The sequence below is a fragment of the Procambarus clarkii genome, chromosome 26 (assembly GCF_040958095.1).
Source record: "Procambarus clarkii isolate CNS0578487 chromosome 26, FALCON_Pclarkii_2.0, whole genome shotgun sequence".
In the NCBI taxonomy this organism is placed as follows: domain Eukaryota; kingdom Metazoa; phylum Arthropoda; class Malacostraca; order Decapoda; family Cambaridae; genus Procambarus; species Procambarus clarkii.
In genome coordinates, this window is record NC_091175.1 from 40,240,421 (window position 1) to 40,262,308 (window position 21,888).

Sequence of the window (21,888 nt, forward strand, 5' to 3'; positions counted from 1 at the left end):
AAACACAATGTCACACAAAATAATTTAATGAAAATTAAAAAAAAATCTATGAAAATTAAATTTATCAATGCAATCAGAAACATTGAAATGAAATTCGTAACATATTTAGTATAATGTGAGTATTGCTATTACGTGCAACAGATGGCGCTGTTATTGAAAAAAACATGTTTTTACCTGTCACAGGTTTGGCATCTATATAATAGGCATATAAAAAAACGTGCACATTCGAATGGAACGTTGTGTCACAATTTCAATGCAATCGGTGAAGAACTTTGGGAGATTACAACATATGTTGCTCTTACGTCCAACAGATGGCACTGTTTATCAAAAAAGCCATGTTTTTTCTGTCAGACGTAAGGCATGTATATAGTAGGTATATAAAAACATGCATCTTTTTTAATGCAACGTCGTGTCAAAATTTCAAAGCAATCGGTAAAGAGGTTTCAAAGATTTCTCTCACATAAAATACTCATGAAAAAACACAATTTAAAAAAAGCATTTTTTTTGTCACAGACGTGATATCAATATAGGAAGTATATAAAAACCCGCTCGGATTCGAATGGAAAATTGTGTGAAAATTTCAAAGTAATCGGAGAAGAACTTTCGGAGTTTGGCAATTTTGAACAAACAAACATTTCCATTTTTATTTACATAGACTAGCTGCACCCGGTCACGTATTGCTGTGGCTCAGCAACGCTCGTGCGTTGCTGAGCCACAGCAAACTTCTAATGTCTCCCATTCCTCCCCACCATTCCCCCCCCCCCATTCCCCTGTCACCTCAACCTCCCAACCATTCCCCCACTCCACCGTCCCCTCGTCCTCCTAACCATTCCCAACTCCACCGTCCCCTTGTCTTCCCCACCATTCTCCATTCCCCTGTCCCCCTCATCCCCAACTCCCGTCCCCTCATGCTCCTCCTCACCATTCCCCATTCCCTTGTGCGATGCATTCTCAAATGATCTTATGTTCCCATCAGAAAATTAAACCAACACTGATATATAAAAAAAACTGTTAAAAAACGAAATGAAAAACAATGAAAAAAATAAAAAATAAACTATACTCACAAAATGAAAGGTATGGTAAACAACACAGTTCAATTCCAACGGAATGTCTCAAAATAATTATCTCAACATGAAAATAAATCAAAATCTATGAAAAATCAATTTGCCAATGCAATCGGAAACATTGAAATGGAATCGTAATGTATTTAGTAAAGCGTTTGTTGCTATTACGTGCAACAGATGGCCCTGTTTAAAAAAAATCATGTTTTTACCTGTCACAGGTGTTGCATCTATATAGTAGGTATATAAAAACACATGCGTATTCAAATGGAACGTTGTGTCAAAATTTCAAAGCACTCGGTGAAGAACTTTCGGAGATTAGCGATTTTAAACAAATAAACGTTTACACTTTTATTTATATAGATATATAAAGGCCGAGAAGTGCGTTTCAGCTTCTTGGTACGACATATATATATATATATATATATATACATATTATATATATATATATATATATATATATATATATATATATATATATATATATATATATATATATATATATATATATATATATATATATATATATATTGTGACGATAATCTCTTTCAAGAGAGATTGAGCCTGCTCTTCCCTACATAATTACGTCAAAATACAAGATATTATATACAAGATACGTTCACCAAGTATCGCCAAACGTTTTGCCCAGAGAGGAAATCATACCCAGCACACCTGGCCACCGCCGTAACCAGCTAACTGCTCATCCTCTGCCTGCTTGTTGCTGATTGGCTGGTGTCTCGTCGCCCCAGCCCTCCGCCACCACCACAAGTCGACGTCTGGGCTGCAGTGCGCCAGTCTCGTCAGAATATCTCAGTGCTCCATGCAGTTGACATCTCTCGCTGGTAGACTAAGCCTTGGCTTTCATGTACTAAGGGAGGTGGCAGCTCGAAGCCAGTATTCCAGCACCCATTACATATTTTATTTTGCTAGCACTGTAACTTACTTGTCTTAGCGTAACTTTTCATTTGCCAGTGATTATTCATGTTATTTTGTTTGTTGACTTGTCCTGCATATTTTTATGAGATTACCTTTATTCATGTCTTGTTTTTCTAGAGTAATTAAAATTTCATTGTTTATATACTTGTGTTTTGTGTGTCTTCCCATTACCTTACCACAGACGAAAGGACCAACTTTTCTCTTTTTTTTTGATTATGTGATGAGGCCCTGCCCCTAGCTTTTGAAACAGCCGAACACCAACGCGTTACCGTCACATAACGTGGGGGCCTGTCCTAGGAGCTTCACTCAGGTACTGGTGCCAAGTAGTAAATTTATGGTAAGCGTATTTGGCTTTGGTAACGTAGCTTTTCATTATTTTTCATATTCAATTTTATTTTTATATGGTGCTGTGTGTATTGTGCATTCCGAGAGTAGCATATGGTGAAGGTGAGACAACTTTGGATTACGTGGTGACTGTAGGCCTCAGTCATTCTCTTAATTGGTCATCTCTCCCTCCGTGTTATTACTCGTGTTTACCATCTTTTGTCCCTAGGATATTTCTCATATTTTCGGCAGATCATCATATTGGTACCCTGGTACTGTGGTCTGTCCCCGGGTCAAGTGCACCTAATCTTCTGCAATCTGACAGTAGGAGGATAAAGAGGGCCATAGTTCCTCTCGCACGAACTTTAGTTGCTGAATTGGGACCTCAGCAGCAGTTCTCGTCACCAGTTGACACCTCGCTCCCCTACACGTCGGTCAGAGATGATGATATTTACATTGGTAGGGAATTAGCCTTCTTTTTCAGAGCACAAAAGTTCGCTAATTCTGTAAGTATCATATTAATTTCAGTGGGAAAAACTTGCTTATGTCCTATAGAGACTCGGCAAGGTATGCCTACATTCTTGGACTACCTATTTTACTTTTGAGGCAATTAACTGTTTCATTTGTTTTAGTAACTCAATTTCGCTTGTTTAGTAGGATTTTCTTGCCCTTATCCTCTTACATGAGTACCAGGTACAAGATTTCCTGCGACCTTGATTTAATAATCATTTATCATCTTGAAATTAACATTAATTGTTAACGATTCCACAGGATAGGTACCAGTTGCCACGTTGTCCTGTTTCTGACATTCACCATATCACAACAGTATATTCGTTGTGCATTTATTTGCTAATTTCACCATGTTTCGTCTCCAAGCTTTTCGTGCAGATCCAGCAGGTGCAATAGGGACCTTAAGTCATGCCAAGAGGACTGAATTACAATCTCTTGCACATGAGTATCAACTACAAGTTCCCTACCAAGCCAACAAAAATGAAATACATAACCTGTTACTGGATCATCTCTTAGAGGAAGGTAAGATAGACTCTGAAACTCACGAAACTTACTTTATTGCAGATAAACCTGATTTGACAACGATGAAACTCAAACTAGAGCTGGCCAAGATCGAACGCGAGCAGCACAGAGAAGCCCTCGAGCTACAAAGGGAAGCAGCTGCCATACGAAAGGAAGAAAAAGAACGTGAAATCGCCCTCAAGGAACGTGAAGCTGCCTTGAGGAAAGAAGAACAAGAACGTGAGGTTGCAATACTCCGTGAGCGGGAACGAGTACAGCTTGAAACAAAACAACACCAATTGGAGATGCAACACGAACATGACAAACAACAAGCAACCCTGACTATGGAATGTCGTCAACGAGAATTCGCGTTGGAAACTTCACACCTCGCTCAACGCCAGCAAGCTACCGCCAATCTTCCCGTCAGTTTCAATATATCACATGCAAGTAAGTTAATGCCACCATTCGTAGAAACAGAAGTTGATGTGTTTTTCACCACCTTTGAAACCCTTGCTAATCAACTTAGTTGGCCTGCCGACCAATGGGCCACCCTTCTCAGAGTACATCTTACAGGTAGAGCTGCAGTTACACTCAGTACTTTGGCGTCTGAGAATGACTACCAAACTCTGAAACAAGCCGTGTTGGACGCCTACCTTCTCTCCACCGAAAGTTATCGAAGGAAATTCCGTGACCACCTGAAGGCAAGTACCACTACCTTTCTCGAGTTTGCTAATACCAAAAGGAGATATTTTATGAAATGGCTGGAAGCAGCACATGTCTCTACCTTTGCAGAACTCGTCAACCTCATGCTAGTTGAAGAATTCTTGAGGCGTGTGCCGCCTCCTGTCCGTCTATATTTAGCAGATAAAGAAGAAACCGACTACCTAAAGTGTGCTAAGTCGGCTGACACTTACAGCCTCATCCACCGGCTGACACCAGAACCATCCTCCAGTAAGAAGTCGTGGTACAGTTACGAGAAAGTGAGTACTGATCAAGCTGGCTCGCAATTATACTGTAAGTATTGTAGACTCTATGGACATACCATAGATAAATGTGGTAAGTCTCAATACAAAGGAAACACCGAAACGCCAAAACCCAAACAGACTCCTCCTAAGTCCGGTAAGCCTGTGATGAATGTTGGTGTTCATGTTAATGATCTTTCTCTTTTCAGTAAGCACCTGTATACTGGAACTGTCTCTGCCAACGGTTCAAATCCGGAGGGACGTTTCAAATTGAAGATCTTGAGGGACACAGTGGCTCTTCAATCGATTATTTTGAAGTCGGCTGTGCCCAACATCACCTACACCAGAGAAACTGTCTTCATCACTGACCTCACTGCTACCACTCCTTATCCTCTCGCCAGAGTCCACCTGGATTGTCCCTTCGTGACAGGAGAAGTCCAAGTCGCCATCAGGGAAAAGCCTTTTCCCATGCCTGGAGTGCAACTTCTCCTGGGCAACGACTTGGCAGAAGACCTGCAACCGACCATCCTGATCGTCATGGACAAACCCCAGGTGTGTACCTCTGTGATGGATAATCCCATTTTTGAGTATGTTCCAGCAAAGGTTCAAGAGAGTGATGAAGTTTCTCCTCCGGTTTTAGTGACCACCCGTGCACAAGCTGCACGACCACAGCCAGCTGACTCTACTGCTACCGCTGTCCCTCAAGACCCTCAGAAACTACCCCCGAATCTGACCAAGTTGGAGTTCCGTAAGTTACAGAGGGAAGATCTTACCTTGACACCATTGTTTTTCCAGGCTGAGACTCAACCTGACAGTATTCCTGGGTTCTTCCTAGAGAATGAGTTGCTCTACCGCAGATATAGACCCAGTAAACTGAAGGAGGAGGACGATTGGGCCAACGTCGAACAACTAGTGATTCCTGCCAGCTTGCGGCCTCTATTCTACACCTGGCCCACGGAGCACTCTCCCACTACGGATTTAACAAGACTTACCATGGAATCCGTCAAGACTACTACTGGCCAGGTATGGTAAATAGCGTCAAAGAGAACGTCAAACAGTGTCATACATGTCAGATGGCAGGTAAACCGAACATCTCTATTCCCAGAGCACCACTGACTCCCATACAGGTGCCTGCAGAACCTTTCCACAGACTTATTATAGACTGTGTTGGTCCTTTACCTCGGACCAGTTCAGGTAACGCCTATATCTTAACCATCCTGTGTCCTACCACCAGATTCCCCATAGCAGTTCCAGTAAAGAACATTACGGCTGCTACGGTTGTGAAACACTTATTGAAGATCTTCACCCAGTATGGATTTCCAAGGGAGGTTCAGAGCGACTGTGGCACCAACTTCACCAATGATCTCTTCAAGAGGACACTGGAAGAGTTCAACATCAAACAGGTATTGTCCAGCCCCTATCATCCTGCTTCACAGGGTTCTCTTGAGCGTAGTCATCAGACTATTAAAGCACTCCTGAAGAAGTTTTGTAATGAAACCTCTAAGGATTGGGATAAGCAGATAGACCTGATAATGTGTATCTATAGAAGTCTTCCCAATGAGTCCCTAGGAGTATCTCCTTATGAGATGCTCTATGGACGTAAGTGCCATACTCCTCTCAAGGCTTTCAAAGACTCTCTACGTGATGCCACCTTCAGTGAGCATCAGAATGTGCCCCAGTTTCTTCAAAACCTACAACACATTCTAGAGAGGGTCCGCAGTTTTGCCCAAGATAATCTATTGAAAGCACAGGAGAGGATGAAGACTCATTACGACCAGACCAGCAAAGTAAGGAAATTTAAGCCGGGAGACTTCGTACTTGCTTATTTCCCTATCCCAGGTTCTCCTTTACAAAACAGGTTTCCAGGACCCTACCGCATCAAGGAGTGCAGAAACAACCACAACTACGTTCTAGAGACTCCAGATAGGCGGCGGAAGACCCAGTTGTGCCACGTCAACCTCCTGAAGCTATATAACGGTACTCCTCCCACTGTCATGATTAATTACTCGTCATTTAAAGAGTCATACATCCACAGTGAGACCTTCCCTGCTTCTCCTCCCGAAAGCACTGACAAGGAGTCAGCACTTTCTAATTCGGAAATCCTAACTAATCTTCCCAACTATTTTCAGGACAATCATAGTGCACCTCTCGTCAAGATCTTCAAAGAACATCAAGAGTTGTTCCGAGATGATCCCCAAGAGTGTAATGTTACCCAGCACGACATCCAACTGCTCCCTGACACCCGGCCGATTCGTCAACCCTTCTACCGAATCAGCCCTAGCAAGAAGGAAGTCATGCGTGCTGAGGTGCAGTACCTCTTGGATCATGGACTGACTACACCTTGTGAGTCCCCCTGGGCCTCACCCTGTATCTTGGTGCCAAAACCCCAAGGTAAGGTGAGACTGTGCACGGATTTCCGTAAGTTAAATAATGTGACTGTTAAGGATGCATACCCCTTGCCAAGGATAGATGACATTCTTGACGCCATTGATAATGCCCAGTACTTGTCCTAAGTGGACTTGCTTAAGGGGTATTACCAAGTGTGTCTAACAGAGCGAGCCAAAGAAATATCTGCCTTTATCACTCCCTTTTTACTTTTCAGATATGAACGCCTTCCTTTCGGACTATGTAATGCCCCGGCCACCTTTCAGAGAGCAGTCATCCGCGACATCCAGGGCTTGGATAACACCTACGCCTATTTGGATGATATCATCATAGCCTCCAACACCTGGAGCGAACATCTGCTTCAGCTGCAACGACTGTTCGCCAAGCTCCTGACAGCCGGCCTCACCATCAATCTGGACAAGTCCACCTTCGCCAAAGGTAAAGTGCGTTATCTGGGTCATGTAATTGGGAGTGGCAGCCTAGCTCCGTTAGACACACACACTCAAGCCATCCAGCATTATCCACAGCCTACCACCAGGAAGCAGCTCCTGCGCTTCCTTGGTCTTGCCTCCTACTACCGTAGGTTTGTGAGAAATTTTAGTACAGTAGCCACGCCATTAATAATTTTAACCAGTCCCAAGCAACGGTATAATTGGACCATGCAGCAAACCGTTGCTTTCGAACAACTCAAATTCCTCCTCTGTTCTAATCCCATTCTCGCCTCGCCAGATATCACCAAGCCTTTCGTCCTTCATGTCGACGCCAGTGGTACCGGCATCGGTGGTGTCCTGATGCAGCAACGAGGCGAGGAGGTTCTACCTGTCAGCTACTACAGCTACAAGTTGAAACCCCACCAGAGGAACTACAGCACTATTGAAAAGGAGCTACTCTCCATCGTCCTGAATCTCCAGCACTTTACTCCATACCTACAAGGTGCCAGGTCTACCACCATCTTCTCAGACCACAATCCTCTCCGCTTCTTACATCAAGCCCAATTCACTAACCAGCGTCTTCTACGATGGGCTTTATATCTGCAAGATTTCAACCTGGAGATCCGCTATATTGTAACAACTAGGCTGTTGTAAGAATTATTCCAGAAGGTTCCAGAAGTTTCGTGTAGGGACCTGACCTCAACAACGCACATTCCTCTGGGGATTAGCAGGTCTGAGTCACAAATGGCAGGCGTCTCAGTTCATAGTTGCGTATAATGAACCAGTCTATGGTATTCACTTATTTAGAGAAATTTGCCTTTATTCATTTTGTATTAAAATTGTATTGTATAATATTACTGGGTACAATATCAAGAGTATTCTAATTATTGAGTTAAGTCACCATCAGTGACGTCACGAATCAGATCTAAGTTGTAAGGCGGAGTGACCTGGCGGTCATAGGTCATCAGAGTTGACATGTCCACTAGTTCCCGATCACCATTTTGGTGATCGGGAACAGCTCTGCTGTTAGATGCTTGTGTAATTTAACTTCAGTAAAATAATTCAACCAGTCTGGATCAATTAAGTACAACAGAGGTTAATTGTTATAACTTAAACCTTGCTAAGTAACTTGGTAAGCGATGTGGAACAATACAATGCTCTAGTCTGGGGAAGACCAGAGAGAGGGAGATCAGTGTGGACTCGAGATCAACTGGGAGAGGTCAACCATCTTACCTCTCTCCCAAGACCACCCCCAACATCTGAGCTGGTCGCCCAAGGTAGAGTTGCTTTATGAGTTTTTATAGGGATAGTGAACTCATTGCCGTTCAGGTCAAGTAGGGAGTGAACATCTTTAGATTTTGTTTTAGTTTTTCTTTTAATAAATTAATTAGTTAATAAATTGCATTTTTATTATTTCCATGTGTATGTTCTATTTATATGAATTTGTCCTGGTCACGTGGTCCCTACGAGGCAGAGTTGAATTGGGCGCCGATTCTAACACCAAATCGGAAGTCATCTTTACCGTGTAATTAATTCCACACTCAAGGTCATCGGTTATAGTGGAGATCAAGCCCCAAGGTTGATTAATTAGCATGATCGATCCAGACCTCGATCATTGCTCAGTGTTACTGGTCTGGTGGTGGCGGCGGAGGCGACTCTAGGGTTTTGCTCAAAGTCTATGTCACGTCATACGGGTTGTAGAATCCTAAGTCGGTCAATCGTCTTAGGACCACGTGGCGTGGAGTCGGCTTTAGTAAAGATTTTGGAGTCCCTTGTAGAGAATAAAAAAGTAAGAATACGGGTAGAGGGGGAGAAGAAGGAAAGATAAGTCAAGAAACCCTCCTCGTGTTACAATATCAAGGGTTCTGACAACATCATAGCCGACGCCCTCTCCAGAGTCTATGAAGTAGAAGCAACTCCAACTATTACTCCACCACATGAAGACGTAACTACTTCCAGAACCGCAGGCTTCGGGGGAGAGTTGTGACGATAATCTCTTTCAAGAAAGATTGAGCCTGCTCTTCCCTACATAATTACGTCAAAATACAAGATACGTTCACCAAGTATCGCCAAACGTTTTGCCCAGAGAGGAAATTATACCCAGCACACCTGGCCACCGCCGTAACCAGCTAACTGCTCATCCTGATTCAACCTAGGAATCAGCATGCGTCTCACACCGCAGGCCCTCCGAACTGCTATGACTCTCCGCCTCGCTATCCCAATCCACACTAAATACTCGTGTATTTGCGGCGAGATAGTGGCCGACTGGTACGGACGGCATGGCCTTCTCTGCCTAAAGACAAAAGGATGACATGCCAGTCAGAGCGAGGTAAATGACATTATTAAGAGGAACTTAATAATGATGCCCCGCAACTCTGATGAGCCTGTCGGTCCCCTAGACAGGATCACGGTGAACCATTGGAAGAATGGTAGACAGTTGGTGAGGGACAACACTTACGTTTCACTTTTAGCCAACACCTATTTTGACCTCAGTGTTGCACAGCCTGGCGGCGATGTCAATCACTCTGAAGCAGCCAGGTCTAGTAAATACTAAAATTTTGATCACCACTACAATTTTGTCTCCATTGCCTCAGAGATATTTGGTGCCCGGGGTAAAATTGCTGCTAGTTTTTTGAAGGAGCTGGTTTCGAAGCCAATTGAAACAACTAGAGACCCTAGAGTCGCTAGTTTCTTCTTTCAGCGCCCTAGTGTAGCGATCCAGAGAGGAAATGCTCACAGCATCCATGGCTCCTACCTGCCATCTGAGGAGCTAGATGAACTGTACAACCTGTGACAAGTAGCCTTGTACATTACATGTAACCAATGTTGTTATCTTTTTTGTGTACTGAAAATTTTAATAAAATAAAATGACGAAAAGCAATATATATATATATATATCATATATATCATATATATAAATATATATATATATATATATATATATATATATATATATATATATATATATATATATATATATATATATATATATATATATATATATATATATATATATATATATATATATATATATATATATATATATATATGCGAACAAGCCTGAATGGTCCCCAGGACTATATGCGACTGAAAACACACACCCCAGAAGTGACTCGAACCCATACTCCCAGGAGCAACGCAACTGGTATCTACAGGGATGCCTTAATCTGCTTGACCATCACGACCAGACAAAAGGAAGTGATAGCCGAAGCTATTTGAACCACTTCCCCGCCGGCACTCGGATGGTAATCTTGGGCATAGTATTTTATCAAATCACCTCATTCTTTGGGGCACACTTGAGGAACACAAATGCGAACAAGCCTGAATGGTCCCCAGGTCTATATGCGACTGAAAACTCACACCCCAGAAGTGACTCGAACCCATACTCCCAGGAGCAACGCAACTGGTATCTACAGGGATGCCTTAATCCGCTTGACCATCATGACCGGACAAAAGGAAGTGATAGCCGAAGCTATTTGAACCACTTCCCCGCCGGCACTCGGATGGTAATCTTGGGCATAGCATTTTATCAAATCACCTCATTCTTTGGGGCACACGTGAGGAACACAAATGCGAACAAGCCTGAATGGTCCCCAGGACTATATGCGACTGAAAACTCACACCCCAGAAGTGACTCGAACCCATACTCCCAGGAGCAACGCAACTGGTATCTACAGGGATGCCTTAATCCGCTTGACCATCACGACCGGACAAAAGGAAGTGATAGCCGAAGCTATTTGAACCACTTCCCCGCCGGCACTCGGATGGTAATCTTGGGCATAGCATTTTATCAAATCACCTCATTCTTTGGGGCACACGTGAGGAACACAAATGCGAACAAGCCTGAATGGTCCCCAGGAGTATATGCGACTGAAAACTCACACCCCAGAAGTGACTCGAACCCATACTCCCAGGAGCAACGCAACTGGTATATAGTCCTGGGGACCATTCAGGCTTGTTCGCATTTGTGTTCCTCACGTGTGCCCCAAAGAATGAGGTGATTTGATAAAATGCTATGCCCAAGATTACCATCCGAGTGCCAGCGGGGAAGTGGTTCAAATAGCTTCGGCTATCACTTCCTTTTGTCCGGTCGTGATGGTCAAGTGGATTAAGGCATCCCTGTAGATACCAGTTGCGTTACTCCTGGGAGTATGGGTTCGAGTCACTTCTGGGGTGTGAGTTTTCAGTCATATATATATATATATATATATATATATATATATATATATATATATATATATATATATATATATATATATATATATATATATATATATATATACATATATATATATATATATATATACATATATATATATATATATATATATATATATATATATATATATATATATATATATATATATATATATATATATATATATATATATATATATATATATATATATATAATGTCGTAAATAGTAGCCAGAACGCACATCTCAGCCTACTATGCAAGGCCCAATTTGCCTAATAAGCCAAGTTTTCATGAATTAATTGTTTTTCGACTACCTAACCAACCTAACCTAACCTAACTTTTTCGGCTACCTAACCTAACCTATAAAGATAGGTTAAGTCAGGTTAGGTAGGGTTGGTTAGGTTCGGTCATATATCTACGTTAATTTTAACTCCAATAAAAAAAATTTGACCTCATACATAATGAAATGGGTAGATTTATCATTTCATAAGAAAAAAATTAGAGAAAATATATTAATTCAGGAAAACTTGGCATATTAGGCAAATCGGGCCTTGCATAGTAGGCCGAGAAGTGCATTATATATATATATATATATATATATATATATGTCGTACCTAGTAGCCAGAACGCACTTCTCAGCCTACTATGCAAGGCCCGATTTGCTTTTTAAGCCAAGTTTTCGTGAATTAATGATTTTTCGACTACCTAACCTACCTAACCTAACCTAACCTAACTTTTTCGGCTACCTAACCTAACCTAACCTATAAAGATAGGTTAGGTTAGGTTAGGTAGGGTTGGTTAGGTTCGGTCATATATCTACGTTAATTTTAACTCCAATAAAAAAAAAATGACCTCATACATAATGAAATGGGTAGCTTTATCATTTCACAAGAAAAGAATTAGAGAAAATATATTAATTCATGAAAACTTGGCTTATTAGGCAAATCGGGCCTTGTATAGTAGGCTGAGAAGTGCGTTCTGGCTACTAGGTACGACATATATATATATATATATATATATATATATATATATGTCGTACCTAATAGCCAGAACGCACTTCTCAGCCTACTATGCAAGGCCCGATTTGCCTAATAAGCCAAGTTTTCATGAATTAATGTTTTTTCGACTACCTAACCTACCTAACCTAACCTAATCTAACTTTTTCGGCTACCTAACCGAACCTAACCTATAAGGATAGGTTAGGTTAGGTTAGGTAGGGTTGGTTAAGTTCGGTCATATATCTACATTAATTTTAACTCCAATAAAAAAAAATTGACCTCATACATAATGAAATGGGTAGCTTTATCATTTCATAAGAAAAAAATTAGAGAAAATATATTATTTCAGGAAAACTTGGCTTATTAGGCAAATCGGGCCTTGCATATTATGCTGAGAAGTGCGTTCTGGCTACTAGGTACGACATATATATATATATATATATATATATATATATATATATATATATATATATATATATATATATATATATATATATAGCATTTCTATGAATAAGCAACAATACAAACTTAAAACAAATAAAACTTGAATTCAGAGGAGAATCAAATTTAAACTTTTGATATGAACAAAAGTAAAAGGAAAAGTACTGGTAATAGCTGCCTGTTATCCACCAAACTCAATTATCCCACCAATTTTGGTCCAGAAAACTATATTAGCAAAAATGAAATGTGAAAAATTGAAATGTACAATGGTTGTTGGTGGTTGTTGGCTTCAGGGAAAAAGGCGCTTCAGTAGACAATTCATACGTAGTAGAGCTAATGGCGGTGAGGTTCCTGAGTAAAGCCAACGACTGCGAGCTTCGTGGGCGGGGGGGGGGGGGGGGGGGGGATGAATTCATAAATGTGCAGAATTTTAAATAAAGATAATTTTTGTTGAAGAATGACCGCGCGTGGAGAGGCTGTGGAGGCGGTTAGTAATGTTCACGATGGAAGCGCTGAAATGAGAGAGAACGACACTGATGTAGAATGTTCTTCTGTTCTGTGAGACGTGTAGATTACCTCCGTGTTGGCCACATGTTCTACTGTTCTGTGGGACCTGTAGATTACCTCCATGTTGGCCACATGTTCTACTGTTCTGTGGGACCTGTAGATTACCTCCGTGTTGGCCACATGTTCTACTGTTCTGTGGGACCTGTAGATTACCTCCATGTTGGCCACATGTTCTACTGTTCTGTGGGACCTGTAGATTACCTCCATGTTGGCCACATGTTCTACTGTTCTGTGGGACGTGTAGATTACCTCCGTGTTGGCCACATGTTCTACTGTTCTGTGGGACCTGTAGATTACCTCCATGTTGGCCACATGTTCTACTGTTCTGTGGGACGTGTAGATTGCCTCCATGTTGGCCACATGTTCTACTGTTCTGTGGGACCTGTAGATTACCTCCATGTTGGCCACATGTTCTACTGTTCTGTGGGACCTGTAGATTGCCTCCATGTTGGCCACATGTTCTACTGTTCTGTGGGACCTGTAGATTACCTCCATGTTGGCCACATGTTCTACTGTTCTGTGGGACCTGTAGATTACCTCCATGTTGGCCACATGTTCTACTGTTCTGTGGGACGTGTAGATTACCTCCATGTTGGCCACATGTTCTACTGTTCTGTGGGACCTGTAGATTACCTCCATGTTGGCCACATGTTCTTCTGTTCTGTGGGACCTGTAGATTGCCTCCATGTTGGCCACATGTTCTACTGTTTTGTGGGACGTGTAGATTACCTCCGTGTTGGCCACATGTTCTTCTGTTCTGTGGGACCTGTAGATTGCCTCCATGTTGGCCACATGTTCTACTGTTCTGTGGGACCTGTAGATTACCTCCATGTTGGCCACATGTTCTACTGTTCTGTGGGACGTGTAGATTACCTCCATGTTGGCCACATGTTCTACTGTTCTGTGGGACCTGTAGATTACCTCCATGTTGGCCACATGTTCTACTGTTCTGTGGGACCTGTAGATTACCTCCATGTTGGCCACATGTTCTTCTGTTCTGTGGGACCTGTAGATTACCTCCATGTTGGCCACATGTTCTACTGTTCTGTGGGACCTGCAGATTACCTCCATGTTGGCCACATGTTCTTCTGTTCTGTGAGACCTGCAGATTACCTCCATGTTGGCCACATGTTCTTCTGTTCTGTGGGACCTGTAGATTGCCTCCATGTTGGCCACATGTTCTACTGTTCTGTGGGACCTGTAGATTGCTTCCATGTTGGCTACATGTTCTACTGTTCTGTGGGACCTGCAGATTACCTCCATGTTGGCCACATGTTCTACTGTTCTGTGGGACCTGTAGATTACCTCCATGTTGGCCACATGTTCTACTGTTCTGTGAGACCTGCAGATTACCTCCATGTTGGCCACATGTTCTACTGTTCTGTGGGATCTGTAGATTACCTCCATGTTGGCCACATGTTCTACTGTTCTGTGGGATCTGTAGATTGCCTCCATGTTGGCCACATGTTCTACTGTTCTGTGGGACCTGTAGATTGCCTCCATGTTGGCCACATGTTCTACTGTTCTGTGGGACCTGTAGATTACCTCAATGTTGGCCACATGTTCTACTGTTCTGTGGGACCTGTAGATTACCTCCATGTTGGCCACATGTTCTACTGTTCTGTGGGATCTGTAGATTACCTCCATGTTGGCCACATGTTCTACTGTTCTGTGAGACCTGCAGATTACCTCCATGTTGGCCACATGTTCTACTGTTCTGTGGGATCTGTAGATTACCTCCATGTTGGCCACATGTTCTACTGTTCTGTGGGATCTGTAGATTGCCTCCATGTTGGCCACATGTTCTACTGTTCTGTGGGACCTGTAGATTGCCTCCATGTTGGCCACATGTTCAACTGTTCTGTGGGACCTGTAGATTACCTCCATGTTGGCCACATGTTCTACTGTTCTGTGGGACCTGTAGATTACCTCCATGTTGGCCACATGTTCTACTGTTCTGTGGGATCTGTAGATTACCTCCATGTTGGCCACATGTTCTACTGTTCTGTGAGACCTGCAGATTACCTCCATGTTAGCCACATGTTCTACTGTTCTGTGGGATCTGTAGATTACCTCCATGTTGGCCACATGTTCTACTGTTCTGTGGGATCTGTAGATTGCCTCCATGTTGGCCACATGTTCTACTGTTCTGTGGGACCTGTAGATTGCCTCCATGTTGGCCACATGTTCTACTGTTCTGTGGGACGTGTAGATTACCTCCATGTTGGCCACATGTTCTACTGTTCTGTGGGACGTGTAGATTACCTCCATGTTGGCCACATGTTCTACTGTTCTGTGGGACCTGTAGATTACCTCCATGTTGGCCACATGTTCTTCTGTTCTGTGGGACGTGTAGATTACCTCCATGTTGGCCACATGTTCTACTGTTCTGTGGGACCTGTAGATTGCCTCCATGTTGGCCACATGTTCTACTGTTCTTCTATGTCACTATTCTCGCTTGGTGTTTCTCCTCACTCTTTCTCTTGCTACAATATTTTATTCATCTATCTCTTCATTTCCTCTTCTCCTCCACCTAAGTCTTTTCTTTCATTTTCTTAAAGTTGCCCTAATACTGCTAAGACTTACTGCGTGACGCAAGCCTGGGAACAGCATACACAGAGTCAAGACTTTCTGCGTGACGCAAGCCTGGGAACAGCATACACAGAGTCAAGACTTTCTGCGTGACGCAAGCCTGGGAACAGCATACACAGAGTCAAGACTTACTGCGTGACGCAAGCCTGTGAACAGCATAGAGCCAAGACTTACTGCGTGACGCAAGCCTGGGAACAGCATACACAGAGTCAAGACTTTCTGCGTGACGCAAGCCTGGGAAAAGCTTACACAGAGCCAAGACTTACTGCGTGACGCAAGCCTGGGAACAGAGCCAAGACTTACTGCGTGACGCAAGCCTGGGAACAGAGCCAAGACTTACTGCGTGACGCAAGCCTGTGAACAGCATAGAGCCAAGACTTACTGCGTGACGCAAGCCTGGGAACAGCATACACAGAGTCAAAACTTTCTGCGTGATGCAAGCCTGGGAAAATCTTACACAGAGCCAAGACTTACTGCGTGACGCAAGCCTGGGAACAGAGCCAAGACTTAATGCGTGACGGAAACCTGGGAACAACATACACAGAGCCAAGACTTACTGCGTGACGCAAGCCTGGGAACAACATAGAGCCAAGACTTACTGCGTGACGCAAGCCTGGGAACAGAGCCAAGACTTAATGCGTGACGCAAACCTGGGAACAACATACACAGACCAGATAACAATTAGAGGGACAGAAACACCACAAGGACCCTGAACACCTGAGCATGAAGCCACACTTAAGCTTGTTGCACGGCACAATACCTGGACGGCACAGTTCTGTGCAACACTGTGCTCAGTGTTATGTTGAAACTGTGCCCAGTTCTGGGCAAATACTGTGCCCTGTTCAGTGCATCGTTAAGAAGCTCTCCCCTGTTCTAGTTGAAGGTATTATAATACCCCCCCCCCCCCCAGTCACTAAACTATCCCTCGCCCTGAAGATAGAACACTATACTAAGGACAAGTCCGGAGGGAAGTGATGCACTCTCTTCTCTACAACAGCCTTTCATCTCTCGTCAAGTCCAGCTTGCAGCTCTCATCAAGTCCAACTTGCAGCTTTCGTCAAGTCCAGCTTGGTGCTCTCGTCAAGTCCAACTTACAGCTCTCGTCAAGTCCAACTTGCAGTTCTCGTCAAGTCCAACTTGCAGCTCTCGTCAAGTCCAGCTTGCAGCTCTCGTCAAGTCCAACTTGCAGCTCTCGTCAAGTCCAACTTACAGCTCTCGTCAAGTCCAACTCACAGCTTTCGTCAAGTCCAGCTTGCAGCTCTCGTCAAGTCCAACTTACAGCTCTCGTCAAGTCCAACTCACAGCTTTCGTCAAGTCCAGCTTGCAGCTCTCGTCAAGTCCAACTTACAGCTCTCGTCAAGTCCAACTTGCAGCTCTCGTCAAGTCCAACTTACAGCTCTCGTCAAGTCCAACTCACAGCTTTCGTCAAGTCCAGCTTGCAGCTCTCGTCAAGTCCAACTTACAGCTCTCGTCAAGTCCAACTCACAGCTTTCGTCAAGTCCAGCTTGCAGCTCTCGTCAAGTCCAACTTACAGCTCTCGTCAAGTCCAACTTGCAGCTCACGTCAAGTCCAACTTGCAGCTCTCGTGAAGTCCAACTTGCAGCTCTCGTCAAGTCCAACTTGCAGCTCTCGTCAAGTCCAACTTGCAGCTCTCGTCAAGTCCAACTCACAGCTTTCGTCAAGTCCAGCTTGCAGCTCTCGTCAAGTCCAACTTGCAGCTCTCGTGAAGTCCAACTTGCAGCTCTCGTGAAGTCCAACTTACAGCTCTCGTCAAGTCCAACTCACAGCTTTCGTCAAGTCCAGCTTGCAGCTCTCGTCAAGTCCAACTTACAGCTCTCGTCAAGTCCAACTTGCAACTCTCGTCAAGTCCAACTTACAGCTCTCGTTAAGTCCAACTTGCAGCTCTCGTCAAGTCCAACTTGCAGCTCTCGTCAAGTCCAACTTGCAGCTTGAGGCTGTGTGTGGAAGTGACCAACTAACCCGACATCTTCCCCCGTCACGTCCTCACGTCCGGCTTAAGACGTGGGAAAATCCGAGCGGCTTTAATTGTTTTATTCTATGAATGTTCAAAAGTTTACTTTATTTTAATTTTTGTTACTTGAATATTAAACTATTTGATTAGTTTTTAGTTAAACAATATTGAATTATTGTTCTTAGTTAGAGGACTGAATATTATAATTCAGCCTTCTTGAGGTTATCTTGAGATGATTTCGGGGCTTTAGTGTCCCCGCGGCCCGGTCCTCGACCAGGCCTCCACCCCCAGGAAGCAGCCCGTGAGAGCTGACTAACTCCCAGGTACCTATTTACTGCTAGGTAACAGGGGCATTCAGGGTGAAAGAAACTTTGCCCATTTGCTTCTGCCTCTTGCGGGAATCGAACCCGCGCCACAGAATTACGAATCCTGCGCGGTATCCACCAGGCTACGAGGCCTGCCGGAACTTACCACACACAATGGGATGGACAACTTGCACCACTTTGTAGCGAAAATGGTACAAACAGTATTTGTTTACCTTATTGTTGCAAATTCTAAATTATAAACCCATACAACATATGGTGGTCTAATCTACTATTATACTTATAGCTAATCTATCTACAGTTTTGTAAACATGTGTAGGCTTTAGCCGAGTGGTGGTAGTAGCCGAATTAGGCTGGATAATATTCTTCCAACTTCAGATTAGGGTGTGGCCCAGTGCCTCAGAGTGCCACGTAGTTACGGCGACCTGGACGCACTTTGAACAACGAGGTAGCAATAAGTCACAGTTATATTGGGCTGCTCAGCTTCTTGTAACTCCAACTCACAATTACCTGCCGAGTGTTTAACATTAGTATAAGCACATTAACATATAAAGTACACGTGTAACATGTATATTTGTGTATGTAGTAAAGAGCTGAGTAAAATGCTACTCACTGTGTTTGTGTTTTTCTCAGGGTAATAACCGGCTACTTATTCTATATTATACAATGCACAAATAATAGTAACAGAATATAAAGCAGTCGGATACTTAACTTAAGCACTCCTGAGTTGTAGAATTGCTGTGGCTTTTCACTAGGACAGAATAAGGTGTCTGTCGTCCGTGACTCTTATCGTAATTCTTCAGTAGAACTCATTTCGTGTGATTGTTATGATTCTGTGGCGTATGTGCCCGGTGGCACATACATGTTTTGTGGTTCTATTTGTATCTATCTTTATATAGAGAGTTAGGCTATACCCCTGGTGTTGTTAATTATATTCAGTCCTAGTGAATACTTTTTTATTAAGTTTAAACACTAGACTGTTGTTTAAGAGAAATGAGATAATATATATATATATATATATATATATATATATATATATATATATATATATATATATATATATATATATATATATCTATATGTGTGTGTGTGTGTGTGTGTGTGTCGGATTTCCGACACGAGAGGAAGTGCCTATCATCTCGCCAAGTGCAGATCCACTCTGGACTTGAGGTGATGATTGGACACTATCTATTCTCAGCCACTATAAACAGCTCCTCCTGTCTGTCACTGTCAGAAAGATGAAGCCCATTAGGCTTAACTAGGTCCCTCTAAGCCTATTACTAGCATTTTACATATTGCCACCCACAACAGCTGACTAACTCCCGGGTGCTACTGGGTGAATTGGTGCATCAGATGTAAGGAAACGTGTAAAAACGTCTCACTCTGATACTGAAAATGAACCCAGAAACTTTCGACTGTGACAAGATAGCTCCTGATATGTAGTGAACCACCTGTCAGCGTTCACAACGCTCCTGCAACACTTACATTACCAGCGTTCACAACGCTCCAGCAACACTTACATTACCAGCGTTCACAATGCTCCAGCAACACTTACATTACCAGCGTTCACAACGCTCCAGCAACACTTACATTACCAGCGTTCACAATGCTCCTGCAACACATACATTACCAGCGTTCACAATGCTCCAGCAACACTTACATTACCAGCGTTCACAACGCTCCAGCAACACTTACATTACCAGCGTTCACAATGCTCCAGCAACACTTACATTACCAGCGTTCACAACGCTCCTGCAACACTTACATTACCAGCGTTCACAACGCTCCTGCAACACTTACATTACCAGCGTTCACAACGCTCCAGCAACACTTACATTACCAGCGTTCACAATGCTCCTGCAACACTTACATTACCAGCGTTCACAATGCTCCAGCAACACTTACATTACCAGCGTTCACAATGCTCCAGCAACACTTACATTACCAGCGTTCACAACGCTCCAGCAACACTTACATTACCAGCGTTCACAACGCTCCTGCAACACTTACATTACCAGCGTTCACAATGCTCCTGCAACACTTACATTACCAGCGTTCACAATGCTCCAGCAACACTTACATTACCAGCGTTCACAATGCTCCAGCAACACTTACATTACCAGCGTTCACAACGCTCCTGCAACACTTACATTACCAGCGTTCACAACGCTCCTGCAACACTTACATTACCAGCGTTCACAACGCTCCAGCAACACTTACATTACCAGCGTTCACAACGCTCCTGCAACACATTACCAGCGTTCACAACACTCCTGCAACACTTACATTACCAGCGTTCACAATGCTCCAGCAACACTTACATTACCAGCGTTCACAACGCTCCTGCAACACTTACATTACCAGCGTTCACAACGCTCCAGCAACACTTACATTACCAGCGTTCACAACGCTCCTGCAACACATTACCAGCGTTCACAACGCTCCTGCAACACTTACATTACCAGCGTTCACAACGCTCCTGCAACACATTACCAGCGTTCACAACACTCCTGCAACACTTACATTACCAGCGTTCACAACGCTCCTGCAACACTAACATTACCAGCGTTCACAACGCTCCTGCAACACTAACATTACCAGCGTTCACAACGCTCCAGCAACACTTACATTACCAGCGTTCACAACGCTCCTGCAACACTTACATTACCAGCGTTCACAACGCTCCTGCAACACTTACATTACCAGCGTTCACAATGCTCCAGCAACACTAACATTACCAGCGTTCACAATGCTCCAGCAACACTTACATTACCAGCGTTCACAATGCTCCTGCAACACTTACATTACCAGCGTTCACAATGCTCCTGCAACACTTACATTACCAGCGTTCACAACACTCCTGCAACACTTACATTACCAGCGTTCACAACGCTCCAGCAACACTTACATTACCAGCGTTCACAACACTCCTGCAACACAGTCTTCACATCTGGCCTTCATTAGTCATTCAAAGTTTAAATAAAGAATATCTTGTTGTGTCTAGAGTCCGCCTCCAGTCTGATGAGGTTCCCTTCGTTAAGTGTAACATTATTGTAGCTATGGTGTTGTTAACTGTTGATACCACTCCTTCTCCACCTCCTTCTCCACCTCCTCCTCCTTGACCTACTCCTCCAGCTCCTCCTACTACTCTAGCTGTTCCTCCTCTTCCTCCTCCTTCTCTTACTCCATCAGGCACCACTGACATGCGACTTTTCCCCTTCCAGACAACGAAATGTTGCTACATGTACTAATGCCACTCATGGGAGGGTGAGGGGTAATGGGGGGGGGGGCACAATCCAAGTCCATTTGTGATGAGGAACATGAATGTAATGTTCATAAATGAAGAAGGAACTACTAATAAAGTCGTTGAGTTACAGGAAAGAATGGCAGACGAACACGCATGATTATGAAGGCGAAAGCGAGTCTGACGCATGTTATAGGAAATGATATCTTCCTACGAGGATATCAAGTAATGTCGAGAGGTTGGGTGAAGGGAGGTGGTGCAGGCATGTTGCTTCACCTTCACTGCAACTTTCAACAAGTAATACTATGAGAGTAATCAGAGCAGCAAGATTATGTACTAGTGATAGTAGTAGTGAAGAAAGTAGTAGCGGTGATTTACATTTCCCATCATATAATAGAAGGCCTAAGGAACACTACTGCAAATTATGAAACGATAATTGCCTG

At 43.3% G+C, this 21,888-nt stretch overlaps 1 protein-coding gene across 1 annotated transcript; it reads left to right on the top strand.

Annotated features, from left to right (window-relative positions):
• Positions 1 to 16,629: 16,629 nt before the first annotated feature.
• LOC138368931 (uncharacterized) lies at positions 16,630 to 17,859 on the top strand. Its single transcript, XM_069331655.1, has 2 exons — positions 16,630 to 16,789; positions 16,958 to 17,859. The coding sequence occupies exons 1-2, from the start codon at positions 16,630 to 16,632 to the stop codon at positions 17,857 to 17,859; spliced, it is 1,062 nt and encodes a 353-aa protein (XP_069187756.1).
• Positions 17,860 to 21,888: the final 4,029 nt, after the last annotated feature.